The 21,097-nt window shown below is 39.2% G+C and overlaps 1 protein-coding gene across 1 annotated transcript in view; it reads right to left on the bottom strand.

The window, feature by feature from the left end:
- PTPRR (protein tyrosine phosphatase receptor type R) overlaps positions 1 to 21,097 on the bottom strand; it is a 378,611-nt gene that overhangs the window by 7,045 nt on the left and 350,469 nt on the right. The window contains exons 23-25 of the mRNA XM_079937947.1: positions 14,442 to 14,552; positions 12,949 to 13,106; positions 9,061 to 9,174 (exon numbers count right to left, since the gene is read on the bottom strand). Of these exons, the coding sequence (XP_079794073.1) occupies positions 9,061 to 9,174; positions 12,949 to 13,106; positions 14,442 to 14,552 (383 nt within the window). The remainder of the gene's footprint in view (positions 1 to 9,060; positions 9,175 to 12,948; positions 13,107 to 14,441; positions 14,553 to 21,097) is intronic.

Here is a 21,097-nt window from a genome sequence, read left to right as displayed (position 1 = left end):
TACTCCTGTAAATGGTGTAATTTTTTTTTTTTTTTTTTTTTTTTTTGCGGTACACGGGCCTCTCACTGTTGTGGCCTCTCTTGTTGCAGAGCACAGGCTCCGGACACGCAGGTTCAGTGGCCATGGCTCACGGGCCCAGCCGCTCCGCGGCATGTGGGATCTTCCCGCACCAGGGCACGAACCCGTGTCCCCTGCATCGGCAGGTGGACTCTCAACCACTGCGCCACCAGGAAAGCCCAATGGTGTAATTATTAATAAAGCCCCATTTCACTCTCAGAAGTGTCTGGGTTTGGATGACATATTATTTGTTCACCCTAATTCTGCCCCATTTCATGCTTTGGAAGAAAGTCACTTCTTTTACTGCAGAAATGGTGTTGGGTGCAAGGCTCTGATTTCTTTGTGGCCACAGAATATGAACAGTGTGTATGGCCAGGCCAGAGAGGATTCAGATATACTGCCCTTCCAGAAATGCCAGATAGCACATGTCACCTTAGCCCCGTCGAACAAAAAAGTCAGTGTCTTCTCGGACGCTCTGCAGAAAAGCACATAGCTTTGTCAGCTGAGGGTAAACTCAGGTTACAAGAGAAAAAACTATATATTTTTTCACCTTCGCTACTGGGAGGGTGTGTTGAAAAAACCCCCTCCAGATGCCCAGGAGAGAGATTTGGTTTTTAACATGTTAAAATTGTGACCTTTTGTGACTATTAACTCACACGTACAAAGAGCAACAAGCCTTTCCTGCTGCACCGCCCAGAGCGTATCCGGTCTAATCAGTAGACAGAAGAAATGCTGCAGCGGTGACTCACTTCTGGGCTAACAATGGAACTTACGCTCCTTGGCTTTTTATTATTTTTGAATCTGGAATTCTTTTGGTAAAGTTTGGTACAGTAAATTTAGACCAAAGTTGTGGATGTTAATGTGCCTCATGGGTCTGATAGCTTGGGCATGAGTCAAACAAGGCTAACGTCTGGGGCTGAACTTGGGGTGTCTCAGACAGACATCTTCCCTGTGTCTATATACCATGTCATTTCAAGGACGAAGAACTTAAACATTTTGATTGTTTCTGACCAGGTGTTTTGAATATAGATACTTTTTTCTACAAAGTATTTGTAGGGCATAAAAGCCAACACAAGTCAAATGATAATTCAATGCACTAGCATACCTTGAGTTCCATTTTTTTTTTTTTCCTGAAAACTAGCCAATCTTCTTCTGAACACCCAGGTTAACACTCAATTGACTCCTAGCTGAGAAGAAGGAAAAGGTCGTCCTGACAACCACTTGGAAGATTCGGTTGGCATTATCTGTTTTACGAGAGGACGTCTTGTTGTGGTCTCAAGAACTGTGATGTCAAGTAAATCCAAACCAATTTCTAAGCTTTACCTTCAAGTGTTCTGAAAATAAGTAGACCAAAATGTTCAATCCCTGATCTTCAAATGAGATCGTTGAAATTCACTAATTAAGGGGATCTCTGGGATTAGTTGGGCTTGCAGAAGGATATGGCTAAATGTAAGACAAAGGTTGGTAAAAATTATACCAAGAGGTGAAAATGTTAGCTTTGGAATTATTTTAACCTAGTTTTGCTAATATGGACACATATTAGGAAACTGGTGGCATATGTATTCCTCTTCTTAGGTTGTTATAGTTAAAAAAAAAATCGTCAAACTAAAGTGATTAATCAAAACATTTAAACAATGATATGACGCACACTGGAAGCATTTTTTCTATCCTGTCTGGGAAGCCACAAGTAAGGTCTTTGGATGTCATTCCAATTTAAGGCCTCCAAGGTAAGGATGTACAAAGACAACTGCAGATTTCACTACTGACTCTCAAAAGGGTGGATTAGACAGATTGTTTCCTGTTTCTGGGGAAGGAAAAAAAAGAGGGAAAGAGGAGAAAAAAAAAGGCTTTGGGATCACAAATTATTTTATGTGTTTCACTTCCCAAATTCTGTTTTCAAGTTCTTCCAGAGTTCAGAGGTGTCGAGTGGGATGAAAAGAAATACAGTGAGGAAAAGATTGCCTGAGGTCAACCTACAATGGAACACGTTCTTTGCCTCCCTGCCTAGACGTCTTCTGGTGTCCCCACCTTGCTCCTTAGTCATTCTCCATATGCATGTGAGGCAGTCTCTGAGTATCCTGGGCCATTTTATTATTATGCATTATTATTATTACTTTTAAAGGGACAAGTGCATCTCTCAGACTCAATGTGTAAATGACCTTCATCACTATCTCACACCATGAAAACAGTATACACAAGCCTAAATGAATCTCTTGTAGCAGGCTCTAAATATGATGAAAGTGTTGGTTTAGCTTTAATAGCAACTGGAATTCTTAATTAGGTGGTATCGTCACAATAATTTAGTGATATTTAAGATGAGAAGATTTAAGCAAGCCATGGAAGGGCTAAATAATAAAACAGGATTCATTTATAAGCATTATGGGATTCAAAGTATAACCATCAGGCTGGGGTCCACGAAATATTTTACTCTTGTAAAGGGGTCCTCAGACCAGATGAGGTTGGAGGCTTCTGATATGCACCACTTCTCTTTCTCCATATGTAGACACAGAGGCTTAGAGTGACAAGTGGTCACACTGGAAATTAGGGTCAGAGCCAGGATTAGCACCAACATCCTCGACATCTGGTCCAGGAATCTCTGGCACCTCTTTCTCTAGTGGCTGCCTGCTCCCCACTCCCACCAGCTAGTGCTCTGTCCCAATTGCCTGCTACTACCTTCGTCTTTTAATTAAAAATGAATATCATGGCAATGAAGGAATGATCCATGAACACACTGCTAAATAAAACACCTGTGGGTGCCCTGCACTGAATCTGAACTCCTATTTGGAAAAAATAAATCCCATTTTAGTTCAAAATATGCTCAAAAGTATTATTAATAGGAGAATCACAGACTCATGAATCTGCAGTGAGAACTGTAGTATCTATTAATAGAAGTTGCCTGAAAGCCAATAAAAATAATGTCTTGCCAGGGAGTGAGGAATCCACTAAATGGTTCTGTCATTGTTGTTACACTGGAAACATCCATTCAGCATAACACACTCATCTCTAAACCAGACCATCTGAATTTATTGCTAAAATGCAGACTTGTGATCTGAGTACAAATTGCCCGTTTATGTTATGTTGAATAACAATGATCGAGCATTGTAATGTTTTCTTTCTTTCTTTCTTCCTTCTTTCTTTCTCTCTCTCTCTCTCTTTTTTTTTTTTTTTGATAAGGTCTTTGATCCTACTCAATGCTCAAACTGTTGATTATCAATCATGGAAGCCATTTCCAGTACCAAAACCACTTTCTTTTTCTTTGCTGTGAGCCAGGCTCTGGACTTCTCAGAGGAGGCACATAAAAGTGGTGGGGGGTAAACTATAAAAAAGATGCAATGTGCAGCCTTGGATCACTGGTGGGCAGAGGCCATTGCTAAGGAGGGTATGGGAGGATAGGAAAAATTCTATGGAGCTGGACCCTGCAGAGTACAAAATATTAGCCCTCTGATATATTGGCTCTGTCTTTTGTAGCCCTTATTATGCTCAGCTGGATGCTTCCAATTAGTCCCACCCTTTCCTTTCCCCTTTCTAATGGTCTCCACCCAGGCTCAAATTCCTATGCCATCTCTAGTCTTCTCTTTGCCACCAAACTTCTTGAAAGAATAGCTTATATTTATTATTTTACAACTTCTTTCCCTTCCTTTTAGATAGTGTCTGAGGAAAGTTTTGTGTGGTCAAATAAATGTGAAAGAGTCCTTCAAGGAAGTGTAATAGATTTCCATGCTGGGGGACACTTCAGATCCTTTAATGCTTTAATACTTTTTGTGAATATCCAAGTGGAGAGGGGTTCTAAGAAATATAGCATATAGCTTTTTCTCAAAATTAATTGAGAAGCTTTTAAATTTTATTTTATTATTATTTTTTTTTGCCTGAGTACAGGCTAAGAGAGTCTGACACTTAGCAGGTTCTCATAGTGTAATTAATCGTTAAAATGTGCCCTGAGAAACAGTCTGGAAAAATCTGTTAAGGAATCCAACTTGCTCCACCCAGGTGCCTGATGCATGTTCAGCAGTAGATGTTTAGTAAATGTTTGTTGAATGAATGACCGTATGCATGATTCAGGAGGACTGCTCTGAGCAGAGATCGTGGGTGACTGTTCCACAGGACACAGAATTCACACCCATCTACAAACATCCATCCTAAAACATCCCCCAACAGGGTCGACTGCATGGACTCGACATGCTCAGTCACACCAGCCCCATCTCCCTGTGCTGAGAAGGACCCCGTATTGGCTTCAAGCTTTGCTGTTGCCACCCTGAAACAGTTAATCATTTTTAAAAATGGGGCTCCACATTTTCGTTTTGCACTGGGCCCTGCAAATCAGGTAGCGGTCTTGCAGCTCTTCTGCCCTCACCTCCCCAATGCCCAGAGCTGTCTATCAGTCTCCTCAATGACAGGGCCTCTTCTGGAGCCCTCTCTTCAATTCCTCTTCATCAAGATCTCAGTTCTGAACGTCTTCCCGATGTGTGGAGTTACACACTCTCTAGCTAACATACCCTCTAGCTAAAATACCCTAACTGGAAAAGGATAGATCACCCTGTTTAAAGTGTTAATAGCCAGGAAGACATAAGGTATCACTCTCACCTCTCAACTGTAGGTTCAAGAAACTTGAAAAAGGAATGACTCTTTAAACCAAAGGTTGGCTCTCTAATAGTAGTCTTTTAAACATTCACTACACACAGATATTTTAGGCACCCTCCATAGATAGATATTTTGGGATGAGGCAAATTCTCCATGTTCCTCAAATTATATTTTTAAGGCAACTGCTGACAATATCACTTTATCTATTCATGAAACAGCTCTCCTTCATATTAACCATTGTTTTAAAAATTATAGTGTCATTGCATTTTTTTATTGGCAAAGAATGATCAAAGAGCTAAGTTTTTGTCTAGCAATTCTGCAATAAACATATTCCAAAAGATTTTTTACTTTTATCAAAAACAGTCGTACCTTTTGAGTTAGAAATCAGAAGTCCCAGATGCCAAAGAGGTCTATTTCACTAGTTTTCTCAGCTAGGTGACACTGGGCAAGTTACTTGCTATCTTGAATTCTTTGTTTCCTTATTTTAAAAAAGTGAGGCCAAGGAATATCTCTTTTCTGACTCTTGGGTTCATTTTGGGAGTTAAATGAGGCATGTGCTTTGAAGACCATGGTGCAGTGACCATGCTGTCAACAGTGCATTTTGGAATGTTTTGAAGACAAAATTGAAGGCAAGGACCGCCACAGAGACCAGAATTGGGTGCAAGGTTTGAAGAACTGATGAATAACAATAAGCTGCAAGAGCAGAAGGACAGGCATTTGGATTTTCTGAGGCCACTTTTCCCTTTACCGATATGAGTTAAAGCCATGGTCGACAGCAGCAGTCACCTACAAACTGGAATTCTGAAAGTGAAGTATGACAAGAAAAGAATGAAAAAATGAAGCAAGATGCAAGAAGGATGGAAAGAAGTTGGATGGAGACAAAGAAAGGAGGGAGTTTTCTGTTTTGCTTTTTATAATAACTAAGGAAGTGCACAACAGAAGGAAGAGACAAGAAAAAGAAAATCTGTTAATCCTGTGAAGGAAGGAAGGTAAAGGAAAGACTTTTCAAGGAAAGTTTCAAGGAGACGATCTGCTTCATAAACAACAGAAGCAGCAGCTCAGAATTTATGTAGAAGGGATCTTGATGAATGAATCAGTTAGAATGATATCAAGACACATATTGGCGGTAATTCAGATCCAGGGGGTAGGGAATCCATAGGCTTTAGATCAGCAGAGAAGTTGAATATGTTTTGAAAATCCTATCAGGAGTAAAAAGACAAGCCTTGTGGGAGACCTTGGTGGTGATGGAAGGCCAAGGCTAAAAATTTCTGCCCATTTGCTTTAGGAAGGAAGGAGCCGATAGAGGAGGCATTGTGATATGGTTTTAAAAATGTATTTGTAAAAAAAAAAATGTATTTGTGATTCTCTTCAAAGCTAGAGAACAATTTGGTAGACTTGACAGAGTAATGTGACCGGGAAGTGGAAACCAAGGTGGAGGTCAGGCTATAGAAGCCAGTGGGGGAGGAGGGAGATGGGAGGGTGAATAGACAAGATCTAAGAGTAACAAGAGCCCAAACAATGAGCAAACCAAGCCCCCCCTTTTTTTCAGGGTGTTGTTCCAAATAGGGTCAGAACAGGTGTTGGACATCAACTTGGAGTCTGTTTAGATCTATGTATTTGGCATTCATGGAGCTCTGGCTCTAGCTAATAGGAAAGTGGGTGCACGGACATGAACTGGAGTCCCTGGGGGATATGTGGGTCCCATGCAGGAGCCTTGTTTACGAAGCACAAAGCAGAAGAGATCAAGGTCACCACAGGAGCAACTCCAGACTGACTGGGTACTGTCCCTCACTCTCTGACATATGTCCCCTCTTCTTGGTGAAGGTAGGTCGCGGAGTCTGAAGTGAAGCAAATGGGTCCTGTTCCAGTTGGGGTGGGCAGTAGTGGATGGAAGGCAAGGGGGTTTCAGGAAACCAAGACAGCAATTATAAGAGGAGGGGGAGAGAGAATTGAAGCTGATCTTCTTATGCACAAAAAGTAGACATTTTTGGAAGTAGTTACATGAGGGGTATGGAAAGGCAGAAGTGGGGAGGGGGGTAGAGAGAGGGTAGGAAACCTAGACTAAATGTTCTACTCAGTACTCCACAGGTAGAATCTCCTCTTAATGTTACTGCAACCCTGTGGCGTATATGTTATTAGTTCCAATTTATAGATACATGTTCAGGTTCTTGCTATATTTATTGATAATAACTGTGGCTAACCTTGGTTGCATGCTTAAGCGCCAGCCACTTTACAGATTATCTCTTAATCCTTATAACAACATAAGAAGTAGATACTATTATTACTTCCATTTTCCAGATGAGAAAATCAAGGCATGGAGAAGTCTTATAATTTGCCCAAGGCCACACAACCAGGAAATGGTGGGAGCCAGGATGTAAAGCCAGGTAATAGATTTCCAGAGTCCATAATCTTAATCATCAAGGTAAACAGCTTCTAATAAGCCAAAGTTAAGAGGAAAATAGAGGGAAGATACACTGACAAAGACTTAGAAATCACTATTTAAAAGGAAACAAAGAACGATAGTGATGGGGAGGGAAAACCTCATCTGGAAAGGAGATTTGAATGTTTAGTTTTTAGAGACTGGAGAAACTTCACTGATGATTTTAATAATAATGAAGATGATAGTAACGAAGTGAACATTTATTGAAAGGCTTCCTGTGTGCCAGACTCTGTTCTGAGTGCTTTATATATATTTTCTCGTTGAATTTTCTGAACAATTCTTTTCTCTCTATTGAAATTCTAGGACCTAGTACCTAGTAGGGGCTCAACAAATATTTATTGCATGACTTAAAAATGTGACTTTTGTAGTTTTACTTTTAGGAAACTCTAGGTCACAGGGCTAAATTCCAGGAGGCTCAGATCCTGTGACTCTTGTTTTATTACCTCAGAGCATTTATCTCTGTCTGAAATTGTCCTGTTTATTTCTGTGCTGTCTATTATCTCTTCTCTTCTCTCTGTTAGCATCTAAACTCTAGGAGAGCAGAGCCACACTCATCTCTTTTAAGTACGTGCAGCATCCAGAAAAATGCCTTGCGTTTAGGAGATGATTCATAAATATTCGCTGTGCGAATGAAAGAAGAGAAACCATAGCTCAGCTCTCAGAACAACTCTTCATCCACGATAGCACAGCAAACTGCAGAGCTCATGTGCCCATATAGCATCTTCCTCTCTGTGCCTGCTCTCAATGACCACCTGTGCACGTTCTCGGTCACTGACTCAACTGTTCATTTCCCTAGGCTTAGTTGCGGAGCAAGGAAGAAAAGAAATAACTTGTTTGTTCTGTTTTCAGTGCATAAACAGACATCATCACAAAGGTGATCAAACCATCTATACATAAACATGACTCTTCCAACTCACACCCATTAGGATGGCCACTACAGAAAACAACACTAAACAAACAGAGTTGGAACCCCTGTACACTGTTGGTGGCACTGTAAATGGTGCAGCTGCTGTGGAAACCAATATGGTATTCCTTGAAAAGTTTAAAATATTACCATATGGTGCAGCCATCTCATTTCTGGGTATATACTCCAAAGAACCTCAAATAGCTATTTGTACATCCCTGTTCATAGCAGCATTATTCACAGCAGCCAAAAGGTGGCAGCAACCCAAGTGTCCATTGACACATGAATGGATAAACCAGATATGGTATATACGTACAATGGAATATTATTTAGCCTTAAAAAGGAAGGAAATTCTGACACGTGCTACGGTATGGATGAATCTTGAAGATAATTACGCTAAGTGAAAGAAGCCAGTAACACAAGGACAAATACTGCATGATTCCACTTACATGAGGCACCTAGAGTAGCCAAACTCATAGAGTGAGAAGGTGAATAGTAGTTGACAAGAAATGGGTACTTGTTGTTTAATGGGTACAGAGCTTTTCAAGATGAAAAGAGTTCTGGATTAGGTTGCAGGACAATGTGAATGTACTTAACACTCTGAACTGTACTCTTAAAAATGGTTAAGATGGTAAATTTTGTTATCTGCATTTTGTGCAATTAAAAAAGGAACAGTGGGAAAAAAAGACGATTCTTGGTATTATGACATATGCCTCCTTTTTAAGGATCAAGATCCTAAAGTGAATGGTTTACTTAAGTCACATGAAAATGCAAAGTCCCTATGGAGGAACAGAGGTGTGAGACTAAGAAGGAACAGCTACCACCATAAACAACCTGCAGCAAAGACAAGGAAGGGTTAAGCACAAGCTCTTGGCTTTGGACTCCTGAGGGTCAGTGTTGCAAATAGCAGTTTCTTCGATGGCTTTTTAATGTAATGTACATTCCTAAGCATTTTACACAAACCTCTACAGAGAGTTAGGACTTCAGAGCCTGTGGTGTTGACAAAGTCAGGCTGATCGGATTAGGTTGTGACAATGACGCTGCTCTGAAGTGTCTCTCACCCTCTGCCCCCGACACTCACCTGTCCACACGCAGCTGGCAGACGATGCTCAGCACGTCCACAACTCCTTCTTCTCTCAACTGTCGACAGCCGATGGATGTAGCAATAAAACACCCCGTCCTGCCTATCCCTGCACTGAGAAGAAAAGGTAACGCATTAAAAGGTGCAGGAAAAATAGCGAAGGTAAAATATATTCTTTTAAAAAGGTACTTTTAAAATTGGAAACAATTGCGATTAATAATAGTAATTACAGCAGCAACAGCTCTCATGTACTGAGTGTACAAACCCGGCCCTGTGCTGAGTGCTTTTTTTTTTTTTTTTTTTTTGCGGTACGTGGGCCCCTCACCGTTGCGGCGGAGCACAGGCTCCGGACGCGCAGGCTCAGCGGCCATGGCTCACGGGCCCAGCCGCTCCGCTGCACGCGGGATCCTCCCGGACCGGGGCACGAACCCGCGTCCCCCGCATCGGCAGGCGGACTCTCAACCACTGCGCCACCAGGGAAGCCCTGTGCTGAATGCTTTAACGGCAATTCTTCCCTTTAGGTCTAAGCAGTAGGATGAATGGGGTGGAGGGAGGTAGTAGGGGGGGAGAGAATAGTGAAAAAGGTACTAGTTGTTCTACAAAGAAGAATTAAGGCCTGAAATTAGGTAAGGTATGGGCAGTAGCAAGGAGGGGAAAGACTTATACACATCATAAATGTGAGTGTGGAGGAGTGGAGCTGAATGGTGAGAAAAGCAAGAAGTCCAAGGTGACTCGCCTGGAGGACTGGAAGAATGGCAGCGTTTGTCGAGAGGAAGGGGGAATTCTGGAATGAGGGCTGATTTGAGGGAGAGAGTGGGGACTTTGGTCTTGGATATACTGATGTGGAAGATGTTAGTGAATAACTGAAGATTCAATTCAGTTAAGGAGAGAGGATGTGGCTAGAAGCACATATTTCCAAGTTTTTTTTTTTTTTTTTTAATCAAGGTAACAGTTAAACAGACATACTACCTGTCATGGAAGGTTTACTCATGAATCTCCTTCAGACGGTAAGTCATCAACTTAACAAACAAGCTTTCTCTCTCGCTCTCTCTCTCTCTCAGCAATTTCAACCACAAATGTAAATTTCTCTCAGATCTACACTTAAATTCCCCAAGTTTCTCCTAAACTCTAGATTGGCATTCCACCTCCTAGCTGGCACTCTTGCTGTTGCTTTTTTACACTTGCTGCATTTCAATGTATCTAAATTCAGTGTATCTAAAACAGAATTAATTATCTTTTTCCTCAATGGCATTACCAGGCAGCCACAAGTTTTCCAGCCTAGAAATTTTGGAGCTATTTTCAACATCTCCCCCTCTCTCAACTCCCACATCCAATCTGTTACCAATTCTTATATTTTCCACCTCTGCGGAGCTGTTGTGATCCATGCTTTCCTTTCTATAAACTGTGCTCACGTTTTTGAAATCTTACTTTATGATTAGCAATGATCTCATTATGGTTTCCAAGGCTCAAGACTCTTCCTGGGCTAATTCATGATATACACAGCTGCTAGGTTCATCTTTCTAAAACAGGGACCGGATCATATTACGCGCTACTCAAAAACTGTAGATGGCTCCTAGTGGTCACAGCACAATGTCTAAGCACCCTTCCATGGTATTCAGGCCCTTACATAATATGACTGTGACGAACTTTCAAGCTTTTTGCTGTCAACTTTGTACCCTTTGCGTCATTGTTTTCATTTGAATCATTGCAAAAAACTCCTATTTTCTAATTTTTCTTTTTGTGTTAATGGATATTTCTCCAGTCAGAAATGCCCTCCCTACTACCTTTTAAAACCACAAATATTGGACCTCTTTTCAAGATCCTGTTCAACTTTATTCCAACTTTTAGAGGCTTTTTCAATCCTCATGGTTTGAATGAATAATTCCCCTCTTGGCACTCATGTAGCACTATTTCTCCTACATGGCATTTACTTCCTGTTGAATGTGGGTGCAGAGGAATTCAGAGGAGGAATGAGTCCCTTTTAGTTGAAGTGTCTATGGAGACTTTGTCTCAGTAAAGAGACAGGACTTGAACTATACCCTGTGAATGGCAGGCATTTGGGTTATCATGAAGGAGAGAGAATGTTCCATGGATGAGAATGGTAAAAGGAAAGAACTGCTGCAGAATAGAGTGACAATGAGTAGGCTAGTTTGGCTTAAAGAGAAAGTTACATTAGAGGAACAGTGGGAAATAAGACTGGGAAGGTACAGTGGAGCCTATAAGGATCTTAAATGGAAAGCTAAAAGGTTTGGACATCATCCGGTAAAAGAATGGTAGTCTTTTTTCTTCCTTTTTTTTTTTTTTAGAATTTGTTGAAAACAATGAGTTTTCACTCCCAGGAAATTCACCTAACTTCATGTATTCAAATCTGTTCAAGTCATTTCAAGTTCACTGGCCCTCATAGCTAATCCACAGATCCGAGGTTGAGAACTTCTGCTCTAGGGAATGGGAAGCCTTTGAGAAGTGTTGAGCGTAGACTCCATGTGATGAAAGAGGATTTTAGGCACCTCATCCAAGAGGAGTGCACAGAATAGGCTGTAGTAGGGGTGGAGCATGGGGAAGTGGGGTGTGTATGTGCAATTAGCCGACTTCTTCTAAAATACATGGGTGAGGTCATAAGGGCCTGAACTTGGGTGGTTGGGCAGGAAGTGATGATTACTGGAGAAGCTTTGAAGGGAAAGCCAATCTGGTGACTGATTAGATATGGAGGCTGGAATTGAGAGAAGGGCCAAAGATAACTGTCAACATTTGATGTTGAGTGCCTGGAAAAAAGATGGTCTCATTCTTAGAAATAGCAATCAGAAGGGGAGCTGGTTTCACAGGGGAAATGGTAAGTTCATTTTAGACATCCTGACTGTTTTATGATTTTGGGTGGGGGACACTTCCAGCCCTAAAGTATGGCCAGTTAGGTATTTTTCTTCAGCCCCAAGCTAAGTTTAGGATGAGGCCTAATGTTAGAAACTAGATAATGACACTTTGGATAAACAGACATGTAGTAAATTTTACCCTTAATTAAACCACAAAGGTTCAAAAGAAGGCTAAAATTATAATCTAAAATAATATATTTTATTTCTTAACAATATCAAAAACTATCTTGCAAGACTTAGGAGGGTCAATAAAGTAACACCAATTATTTGGAGAAAGTATGGAGACTAAATGGCCAGTTATATAAATAACCTTAAAATATATGCTTTAGTTTGGGCACACTAACGGGAAAACAGGGGGAAGAGGTATAATTTAAAGGAGAAGACCTTTAAGCTAGACGTTAGGGAAGGGAGCCACTGCGGACACCTGTCACTGTGTCGGCCCAGCCTCCAGTACCGCATGTTCTGGTAACAGCACTTTGTTCTCCTTTTGGCGAATTACCACTTGCCCACTTCCCATTTCATAAATTTATTTCCATCTGTTTTTCATGAGGTAACTTTTAGAATAGTTGACTGGTTTTCACCAAATTTGACATAATAATAAATGTTATCAAGATACAATCCTAGTAAAGTCCAGGGGCCATCTTGAAACAACAAAAGGCTGTTGATAATTAAAAAAACCATATGTCATTCCTAGCATACGTGAGACTGATGAGACTAATTGAATCCATCTACGTTTCAAGGTAGAGGACTGAGTGAATAAGTTCTCCTGTTCCCTGAGCTATTAATTAGAAGTGATATTTTCTCCACTGTGTGACTGTTCGCTGAAAATATGCTAATGATGTCACTTCATTTCTGTTAAGTATCATCTCGGTCAAGCCACAAGTATGAGGAAGTTAATCATTTTCAATACATATTTAATTTATCAGCCAAGTCAGAACCAGGAAGTAAAACCCAACTTCCACCTGCTCTATGACTTTACAAAGGACAGCTGCTTAGGCAGAAAGGACAGCTCATCCCTTACCTGCAGTGGACAATCACAGGCCCTCGGCCCATGGAGGCAAGTCTGTCTTCTTCCACATCCAGCATGAGCTGTAGAAGGGGCTGGGCACTGGCTGGAGTCTTGTGATCGGGCCATGAGGTGTACCAGTAATGCTTCACGTGTTGCGTGTGACTTCCTTGCTGAAAATAGGAACAGCCACCAGATGCTTCATTGTCCTGTGGAACTAAAAGTCACCCAAACCACAATACTGAATGCCTTCTATCACTCCCATCTTGCTGGCAACTGATTTCTAGGAGGAAAAAAAATCTAGGAGATTTTTGAAGAATACTCTTTCACCCTGAGAAAACTTTACTGCAACTATGCTGATGCCAAAGTTTGACAGCCTTGCTCTGTTAAATGATAAATATGTATTTAGTACATATGTTTAAGATATATTTAATATAGAAAACATACATATGCTAAATATATGTTTGTAATTTGTTATAATAAACATAATGGATGTTAGATGAAGATATAGCCAAGAAAGAATCAGGATATAGTGCATTTCCTGCTCTTTGAACATTCCTGAGACGTTATTATAAACATATTGACGAGTATAAGAACGCTTAATTCTATAGTCAGTCTCTAATAATTCTACACTCATCCCAAATTCCAGTTTTTCACAGCAGTGAGGAATTCCTGTAGTAAAGGAGCGACAAGGGGGGGTCACTAGATTAGAAATGCTTTGAGTGAGGGTCCATGCACATCACGTCAAAACCCAGTGGGGGGCCTGGTGTGGACGAGGCACTTGAGAACACTGTGTTGAACAGGTCTCAGTAAGTGCCTCGCGGCTCTGCATCTACCCTCTTCCTCTCTGCGGTGATTCTGTCCCAGTAATGAGGCTCTAGATAGAACTGGAATCTTTGGGATGATTGCTCTCCAGAAGTAAAAACAATACCATGGCAACATTCCTCAGCATCTGCTGCCCCAAATTTAAATAACTTTTCTATGACATAATGTGGTCCGGGAAAGTCCCCATAAATGACTGTGACTCCAGGTTTTGGGAGATCTCATCAACACTTCAGGCTTTTCTTGCCTCCCACAAGCGCAGATTTTCCCTTTCACAGTTTCCAGGCCTTACTTAAATCTGCTTAGACCAAAGGGACATTAAAAAAAGAAATCATGGTACAGTCTCTAGCACAAGCCTTTAGTTAAAGGCATTCAAAAGGTTAAATCAGAGACGTCATATTTATGCAGAGTAGAAGACCTGAGCCTCCCACTTAGTGAATTTCCTTAATTGCTGCTTTTATTAATTTAATAATTCCACATACTAATAGTAGCCGATAACAAAGAAATCTTAAGGGATTTGATTATAATATAATCAAGGGAGTGATTATAATTTCTCCTTGATCTTGACATTATTTAATTTATTTAAATTGAATCTGCAGTACTTATTAGGATAAATAATGTCAAAGTAGAAATGTAATCCTCCAACATTGTCTACTTTGTAGATAGCTACAGCTCCACAGTTTTACCTTTAAGACAAGATTTCGAACGGTGTAGTTATCACATTCATTTACATTGATAACCAGAACCTCGACTTTCCCATATATGCCTCTCTTTTCTGGCCAGTAAAGCACACATTTCTGGAGGAGGGGAAAGAAGAACAAATATTAAAGAAGCAAATATTAATGGTTTTCATTGGCCTTGGAGTAGTTTTTATTCAAGCATCTGAAAATTTTCTATTTAGTTAATCTAAAAAAATCAAGTATCAATTTTTACAGTTCTGTAAATGAGCTAAAACCACTGGACCATACATTTTAAATGGGTAAGTTTTACAGTATGTATAGTGTAGTATAAATTATATCTCAATGCTTTTTAAATAAAATATCAATTTTTACATATGTCTGCCCAACACTATTAATCCCACACCAAAAAATAATTAAGGCGAAATTTTCCAAATCCCCATAGAGAAATTAAGGACTAATTAAGAACTGAATTAAGAATTAGGAAACTAAGATCCAAATATTAGAGTTTATCCTGTGATGACTAGGATTAAAACGAATGTTTTCCCACAGTGACTGAGGCAAGTCACATTTCCTGCTTCATCAAAAAAAAGTCTCTAATTAGAGTATCTGTAATGTGTTAGGTGCCACAGTTTCCCTTGTATGTAAAGCAGATGTAATGACCATTAATACACCTAAGGTGTTATATTTTCTAGGACCAATGACCCTTTCGCCTACGGGATCCATTGAAATAAATGTAGAGCAAAATTATTTAAAAAATTTTTATGATGGATCCTCTTTGAAGGGTTTAATAGCAGTAATAATAATTATATGGCGAGCAATAAACTATAATGTGGTGGTTAAGGTGCAAGCTTTGGAGTCAGAGAGCCTGGGGCCAAATTTTGGTGCTACCATTTATCTGTGAACTCATAAACAGGACACTTAATCTCTCTGGACTCAGTTTCCTCAAGATTTAATACATGGAAAGCACTTGAGACAAAGCCAGGCATACAGTAGGCATTAAAAACATGATGTTATTATTATTATTGTTATTTTACAACTACTCAGTTATGGAATGGGTTTTTGATCTAAAGTGATTAGATTATTACTTAAATATGCATTAGACCATGCATTAAATACTATATTATTTTTATGATATCCAAGCTACATTATTTAAAAAACTACAAAATGATACTCAAGCATACATATAAGCTCATATTATTTATTATTTTGCCTTTTAAACAACTGCAAAAGAGCTATTAATTTCTTGCCACATATTTTAATGACTAAGAATGTAAAGTGTGAAAGTTGACATTTTATTTTCAGTGCCCAGGGAAGCAATTTAATTTTAGAAATATTGTTTAAATAGAATTCATGATTTTCTTTCAAACACACATGCATATTTATAGAGAAATTCTTTCACTTCTTGCCTTCAACAGGGACTTTGAGGTCCTCAGGACACTTGTTTCTTTACATCTATGTCAAAGGCACGTGACCAAACTTGAAAAAAATTAAGTACTTATAGATTTAAAAGAGTAGCAGCAAAAACATTACAGAATTACAGAACTAAAGGAAAAGACACATAAAGTATCAGAAACACACCTCTGGGGCTCTATCATGCTAAGTACCAAGTACTCTATGTGATAAAGCCACAAGGAAGTCACTTCACCTAGTGGAATCAGTGTTTTTCATCCACTACAATAAAAACACATTTGCATCCTCTACGTTCTGGTCCTTTTCCAAACAAAGTAAATCATTTTCACCTCTATTTACACGCCACCCCACACCCAAGACTGTCAAGCAATCAGGCTAAAGGCTTACTCTGGCTAATATAACATTAACATTAAAAAAAGAAATCTTTAGCACAGGGAACTATACTCAAAATCTTGTAATAACCTATAACGGAAAAGAATCTAAAAAAGAATTATACATATATATATGTATATATATATATGTATAACTGAATCACTTTGCTGTACACCTGAAACTAACACAGCATTGTAAATCAACTATATTTTAATAATTTTTTTAAAAAAGCAATCTTTTAAAAATACAGCAATTTCTTTCCCTCCTCATTTACAAGTTGCCAAATGTCTCAAATTCCCCCAGTTCGTTAAAGGTAATCATACTAACCAATTTGCCTGGTTTCTTTCAATGGAGCATCAATTATTTCGCTGCAAGACCCGAGCTATTTTGTGTCTTAAAACCCATGCCTCCTGGATGAATCCAAGAAGAGTGACAAAGAATCTTGAAAAAGGTACTGAACAAAGAAAGTGGCATTCAGTGGCCCAGCAGTCTGGCATACGTGGCCCCATTGTCCAAGATCACGTCTGAGGAGCAGGCCCCTCTTTGGGAAGGTGGCTCTTGAAACCGGTAAGAAAAGCTGCGAGGCAGGAGCTCTCAGCCTGCACCCTGACTCTTAACAATACAATCCAGGCTTGTGCACCTACTTGATAAATGGAAGCGCTGCTCGCTTCTCTCCCAAGCTTGCCGGGGCCCTCTTGAATGTTTTTCTTGACTCTTTACCAAAAATGAAATTGGCAGCGGGCTCCCAGTAGACAATGCAATGTGACTTGTTCATTCAAACAACCCTTAATTAGCATCCCATCTCCTTTCTGAGATACAATAGCTTATTTCTACACACCGAATACATTTTTTCCCCCTTTTAGGAGAACGTAGAAAAAGAGACCAGAGAAGTGTGGGTGCTTTTGAATATGAAGTGAGGGAGAGTGGCAAATGTAGTTGTTTCTAAGAGCACAAGTTCATGTTCAAATTATTTTTGTGAAGAGCTTTTTAGGGTTTCTTTATTGTGGTGCTAACAATGATATAAAAAAGGAAAATGCAAGGAAGGAAAATGCTCTCTTACAGATAATATTGTGAAGCCATAATAATTGTAGGTAATTCGAAATAGCACGCTATCTAGCAGTATGCAACCCCAAATCATCACTATTCTTCTGCTAGATGGGCTGATTCTTGCAGTAAAATTATCTATTAATTCCAAGAATTCATAATTTGGAGGACAAAGAGGTTTCTAGAAGGTCATGTGTCTCTTGTGCAAACAAGCAATTAGTGAATCCTAACTAAAGATTCTGGACATCAACCAATGTTTCATAATCAGTGGTTTACAGCAAAAGTAGAACGCAATGCAAAGCAAACTGATATTTTTATAATCTTTTTTCTTTGACCATCCCTCTCACACCCACATTAGGACTATTTGTGTATAAAGAAGGAACAGGTCTAGCTAGTATTTTAGTTGCCTGAAAAAAAAAATCTATTTTTAAGTTACTTTCTTTTTAAATTCCATGCACTTAAAATCAAAGAGATTTTGCTCTATGAGCTAAAGACTATCATCACATAGAAAGTGGCTCTAAATAAACAAAAAGAAGATACTCAGTTGCATTTGGATTACATTTGCATATAAGACAGAATGGGTCAGATTGTCTAAAATTATTATGGTTTTGGTTACTCTAATTCTTAGTGTTCCAATTAAATATTAGTAACATAGGTGCAGCAATTTAATATTAAATCACCTTCACCAACCTTATGTCACTGAATCCCTTCCACGATCATTTGTGTTAGGTAGAGCAGAGAGTAGATATTGTTGTTATTATTATTTTTTAATCATTTTACAGCTGAGAAAACTGAAGCTCAGGTGTTTTCATAAGGTTTTCTGGGACCATCCTCTTGGGGCTAGGACCCTCTGAGCAAATATCACTTTATACATTCAAGTTTCTGTCTTTGATTTCTGCACTAATAACCGACACTTCTTTTTACAGCAATAACCAATGCCCTCCCTTTCCCTCTATGAAATATGCTGATGCTCGTGGAACACTGAAAGCCCTCTGTCCGCTCTCTTACTAAGTCCAGCAAGTCTGTCACTATCTGCTGAGCTGTATGTTCAACAAGTGGTATTTATATCCGAACCTCTTAATGACAGTTGTACTTGTTATTAGAGCCCAGTAATTTAATGAAACTTTACATAAATCAATGAAACATGAGGGTGGAAAGAAAAAAAGAATTGTTCTATGAAATAATTGCATAAGTTAATTAGGTTTTCGCTGGGGAAAAAAAGTAAATCAGTAAAGAAAACTGTGGTCAAATCAGGTACAGGTGAGACCATCATAAAAGGGCAAAGTTTGGAAATATGGACAGGATTCTGCATTCATATTGCTTTACAAATTTTTCTATGTTCTCTCACATTTCAAAGAAACTTAAATGGGACATTTCAATGACATATAAAGGGCATGATTTACACAAACTATATGACCGAGAGCCAATATTAAAAATAAAAAAAGACAGTCCCATAATAAAATAATGAACAAATTTGAATATGAACAAATGTACCTGTTTTAAGACAAAGTAAAACATTAGAGTTTTTTTGTGTGTTTGAGTCTCCACTCTTTTTTTTTTTTTTTTTGGATTAACTGTGTCAAATAAGAAGGCTTCTAACTATAGTTAGAAGTAAAGCAGGCTACAGCAATTGAATAGAACCTAGCAGATTAAAAATTAAGGTGCCAAGTTATATTTGGAATGTAAGCATGTTTGAAAGGACAGGTGAGTAATTTTTCTTAGGGGCTGTCAGCCTCTGAATTTCTGGCTACTCTTAATTGCTTGGGTAGCATAACTGTCAAGCCCCTGGTCTTTCAGGAAATGAGCTTAGGCTGCTCGGCATTGCTGGGCAGTGCTAGGTCAGGGTGCTTCTCTAGATACCAAATATCTAATTCTGGTCCTCCAGGACGGCAGAATACCAGTCAGTGGGTCTCCACTGTCTTGCAAATTACCCTCCCTGACCTTGTTTGTACAGACACTCTGATTATGGGACTTTGCTCGTTTATTTTCATGCTTGGTACAAAATGTGAATCCTCTTGTCCACCCCACACTTCAAAGACTGACCTCTAACTTCAGCATGACTCCCCCATCACAGTTCCAATCCACACTTTCAAACTGTCCACTACTTTGTTTTTTTTTTTTTGTTTGTTTTGCTTTATTTTGGCCGTGTCGGGTCTTAGTTGCGGCATGCTGGATCTCCGTTGAGGTACGCGTGATCTTTCGCTGAGGCGCACAGACACTGCCTTGGGGTGCGCGGGCTTCTCTCTAGTTGAGGCGTGCAAGCTCAGTAGTTGTGGCTCGTGAGCTTAGTTGCCCCGCGGCACGTGAGATCTTAGTTCCCTGACCAGGGATCGAACCCACGTCCCCTGCATTGTAAGGAGGATTCTTTACCCCGGACCACCAGGGAGGTCCCCTTGTCCACTACTTTGAATGAGCAGATCTGACACTTTTTGTTTCTTTAAACCAAATCAAAATGCCTTGTTCATCTCCTCTTTCCTTCCTGGAGAGAACGGTTAGAGATTTTAATCTGGACTGTAAGCAATCCCGCACACTTTTCTCTGGCCACAATCACTGCTGGGACTGGAACTTTCTCCCTTCCCACCCTAAGTAGGGAGAAGATTTGAGGAGCGTGTATATAGTGGTGAGGAGTTGGGAGTCAGGTTGCTAGCCGTTTGCCCTTGGGCAGGTTGCTTAACCTCCCTGTGTCTCCGTGTCCTCTTTTAGTGGGATTTACAGATACGTTTATTGTAAAGATTGCTTTCTAAGCACATTGTTAGTGCTCAATAAATATTAGTTATTTGGAAGATCAAACAGCCCAGTTTCTAGACTTTCTATGTATATTTGGTGAACTTTCTAGATTATCTAACTTAAACTCTAATTTTTTTAGCTAACTTTAAATAGCTGAGAAGATGTATTTTCATTTCATTCATTTAGAATATAACATAGAATAATTAACATTTAATTACGAGTGTTTTATCAGAAAAATTTATTTTCTCTTCAAATGTACAGCTTAATGAGGTCTACTTTATTTTTAAGTATAAGTTATTTATATATTTAATAGCCAGTCATTCCCAACTGAATACCCATCAGATTTTATCATGAAACTTAAGGTCAACATGGGATATAATTAATACTTATATTGCAAAAAAACCCCCTACCTTTTCTGGATGTATTTAATTAAGTAAAGATATCTAGAGTAGCTGTGGCTTGACTCAATGAAGTCATTGCTTATCTTCTTTTGTATTCATAAAATTCTTACAGGCTGCCATTTATAAATTTTAAAATGACCTCCTTATCTCATTGCAAACTGTCTTCCATCTCTCTTACTCTACCATATGTTTGTTTTCTCCACCCCCCATAGCACCTAACATTTTGTACCTGTATACAATATTTTTAAATTTTGTTTCTTGTGTATTGTGTCTCCCCTTTTAGATTGTAACTCCATGAAAGGAGGGATCTTTGTCTGTTTTGTCAATAAAGATATAATCCAAGCACCTACACTGGTGCTTGACGGTTGACAGTTGATAAATATCTGTCAAATGAATGAATGAATGTGCACAAATACAGCATTGGATGTTTTATAAAGAGGAATGTACTGAATGTCTTCAAGGTTAGCTGGAGAATTCCAGATGCTAAAGATGTGGTACAGTTAGATATATTTCTGGAAAACATGTTTTTTCAAAAGTCCACAGCATTTAGCCAGGTCATTGGGAATACGTTTTTTCAAAAGTCCACATCATTTAGCCAGGTCATTTCACACCTAAAAATATACATTAATTAAATAATCAAAGATGTGGGTAAAAAGATTGGAAATGACTTAAATATCTCTTAATAAGGAAATGATTACATACGTTTTA

This window comes from Stenella coeruleoalba (genome assembly GCF_951394435.1).
Source record: "Stenella coeruleoalba genome assembly, chromosome: 11".
Classification (NCBI taxonomy): Eukaryota; Metazoa; Chordata; class Mammalia; order Artiodactyla; family Delphinidae; genus Stenella; species Stenella coeruleoalba.
The sequence above is the reverse complement of the archived record's forward strand: the minus strand, read 5'-3'. Positions and strand labels throughout refer to the sequence as shown.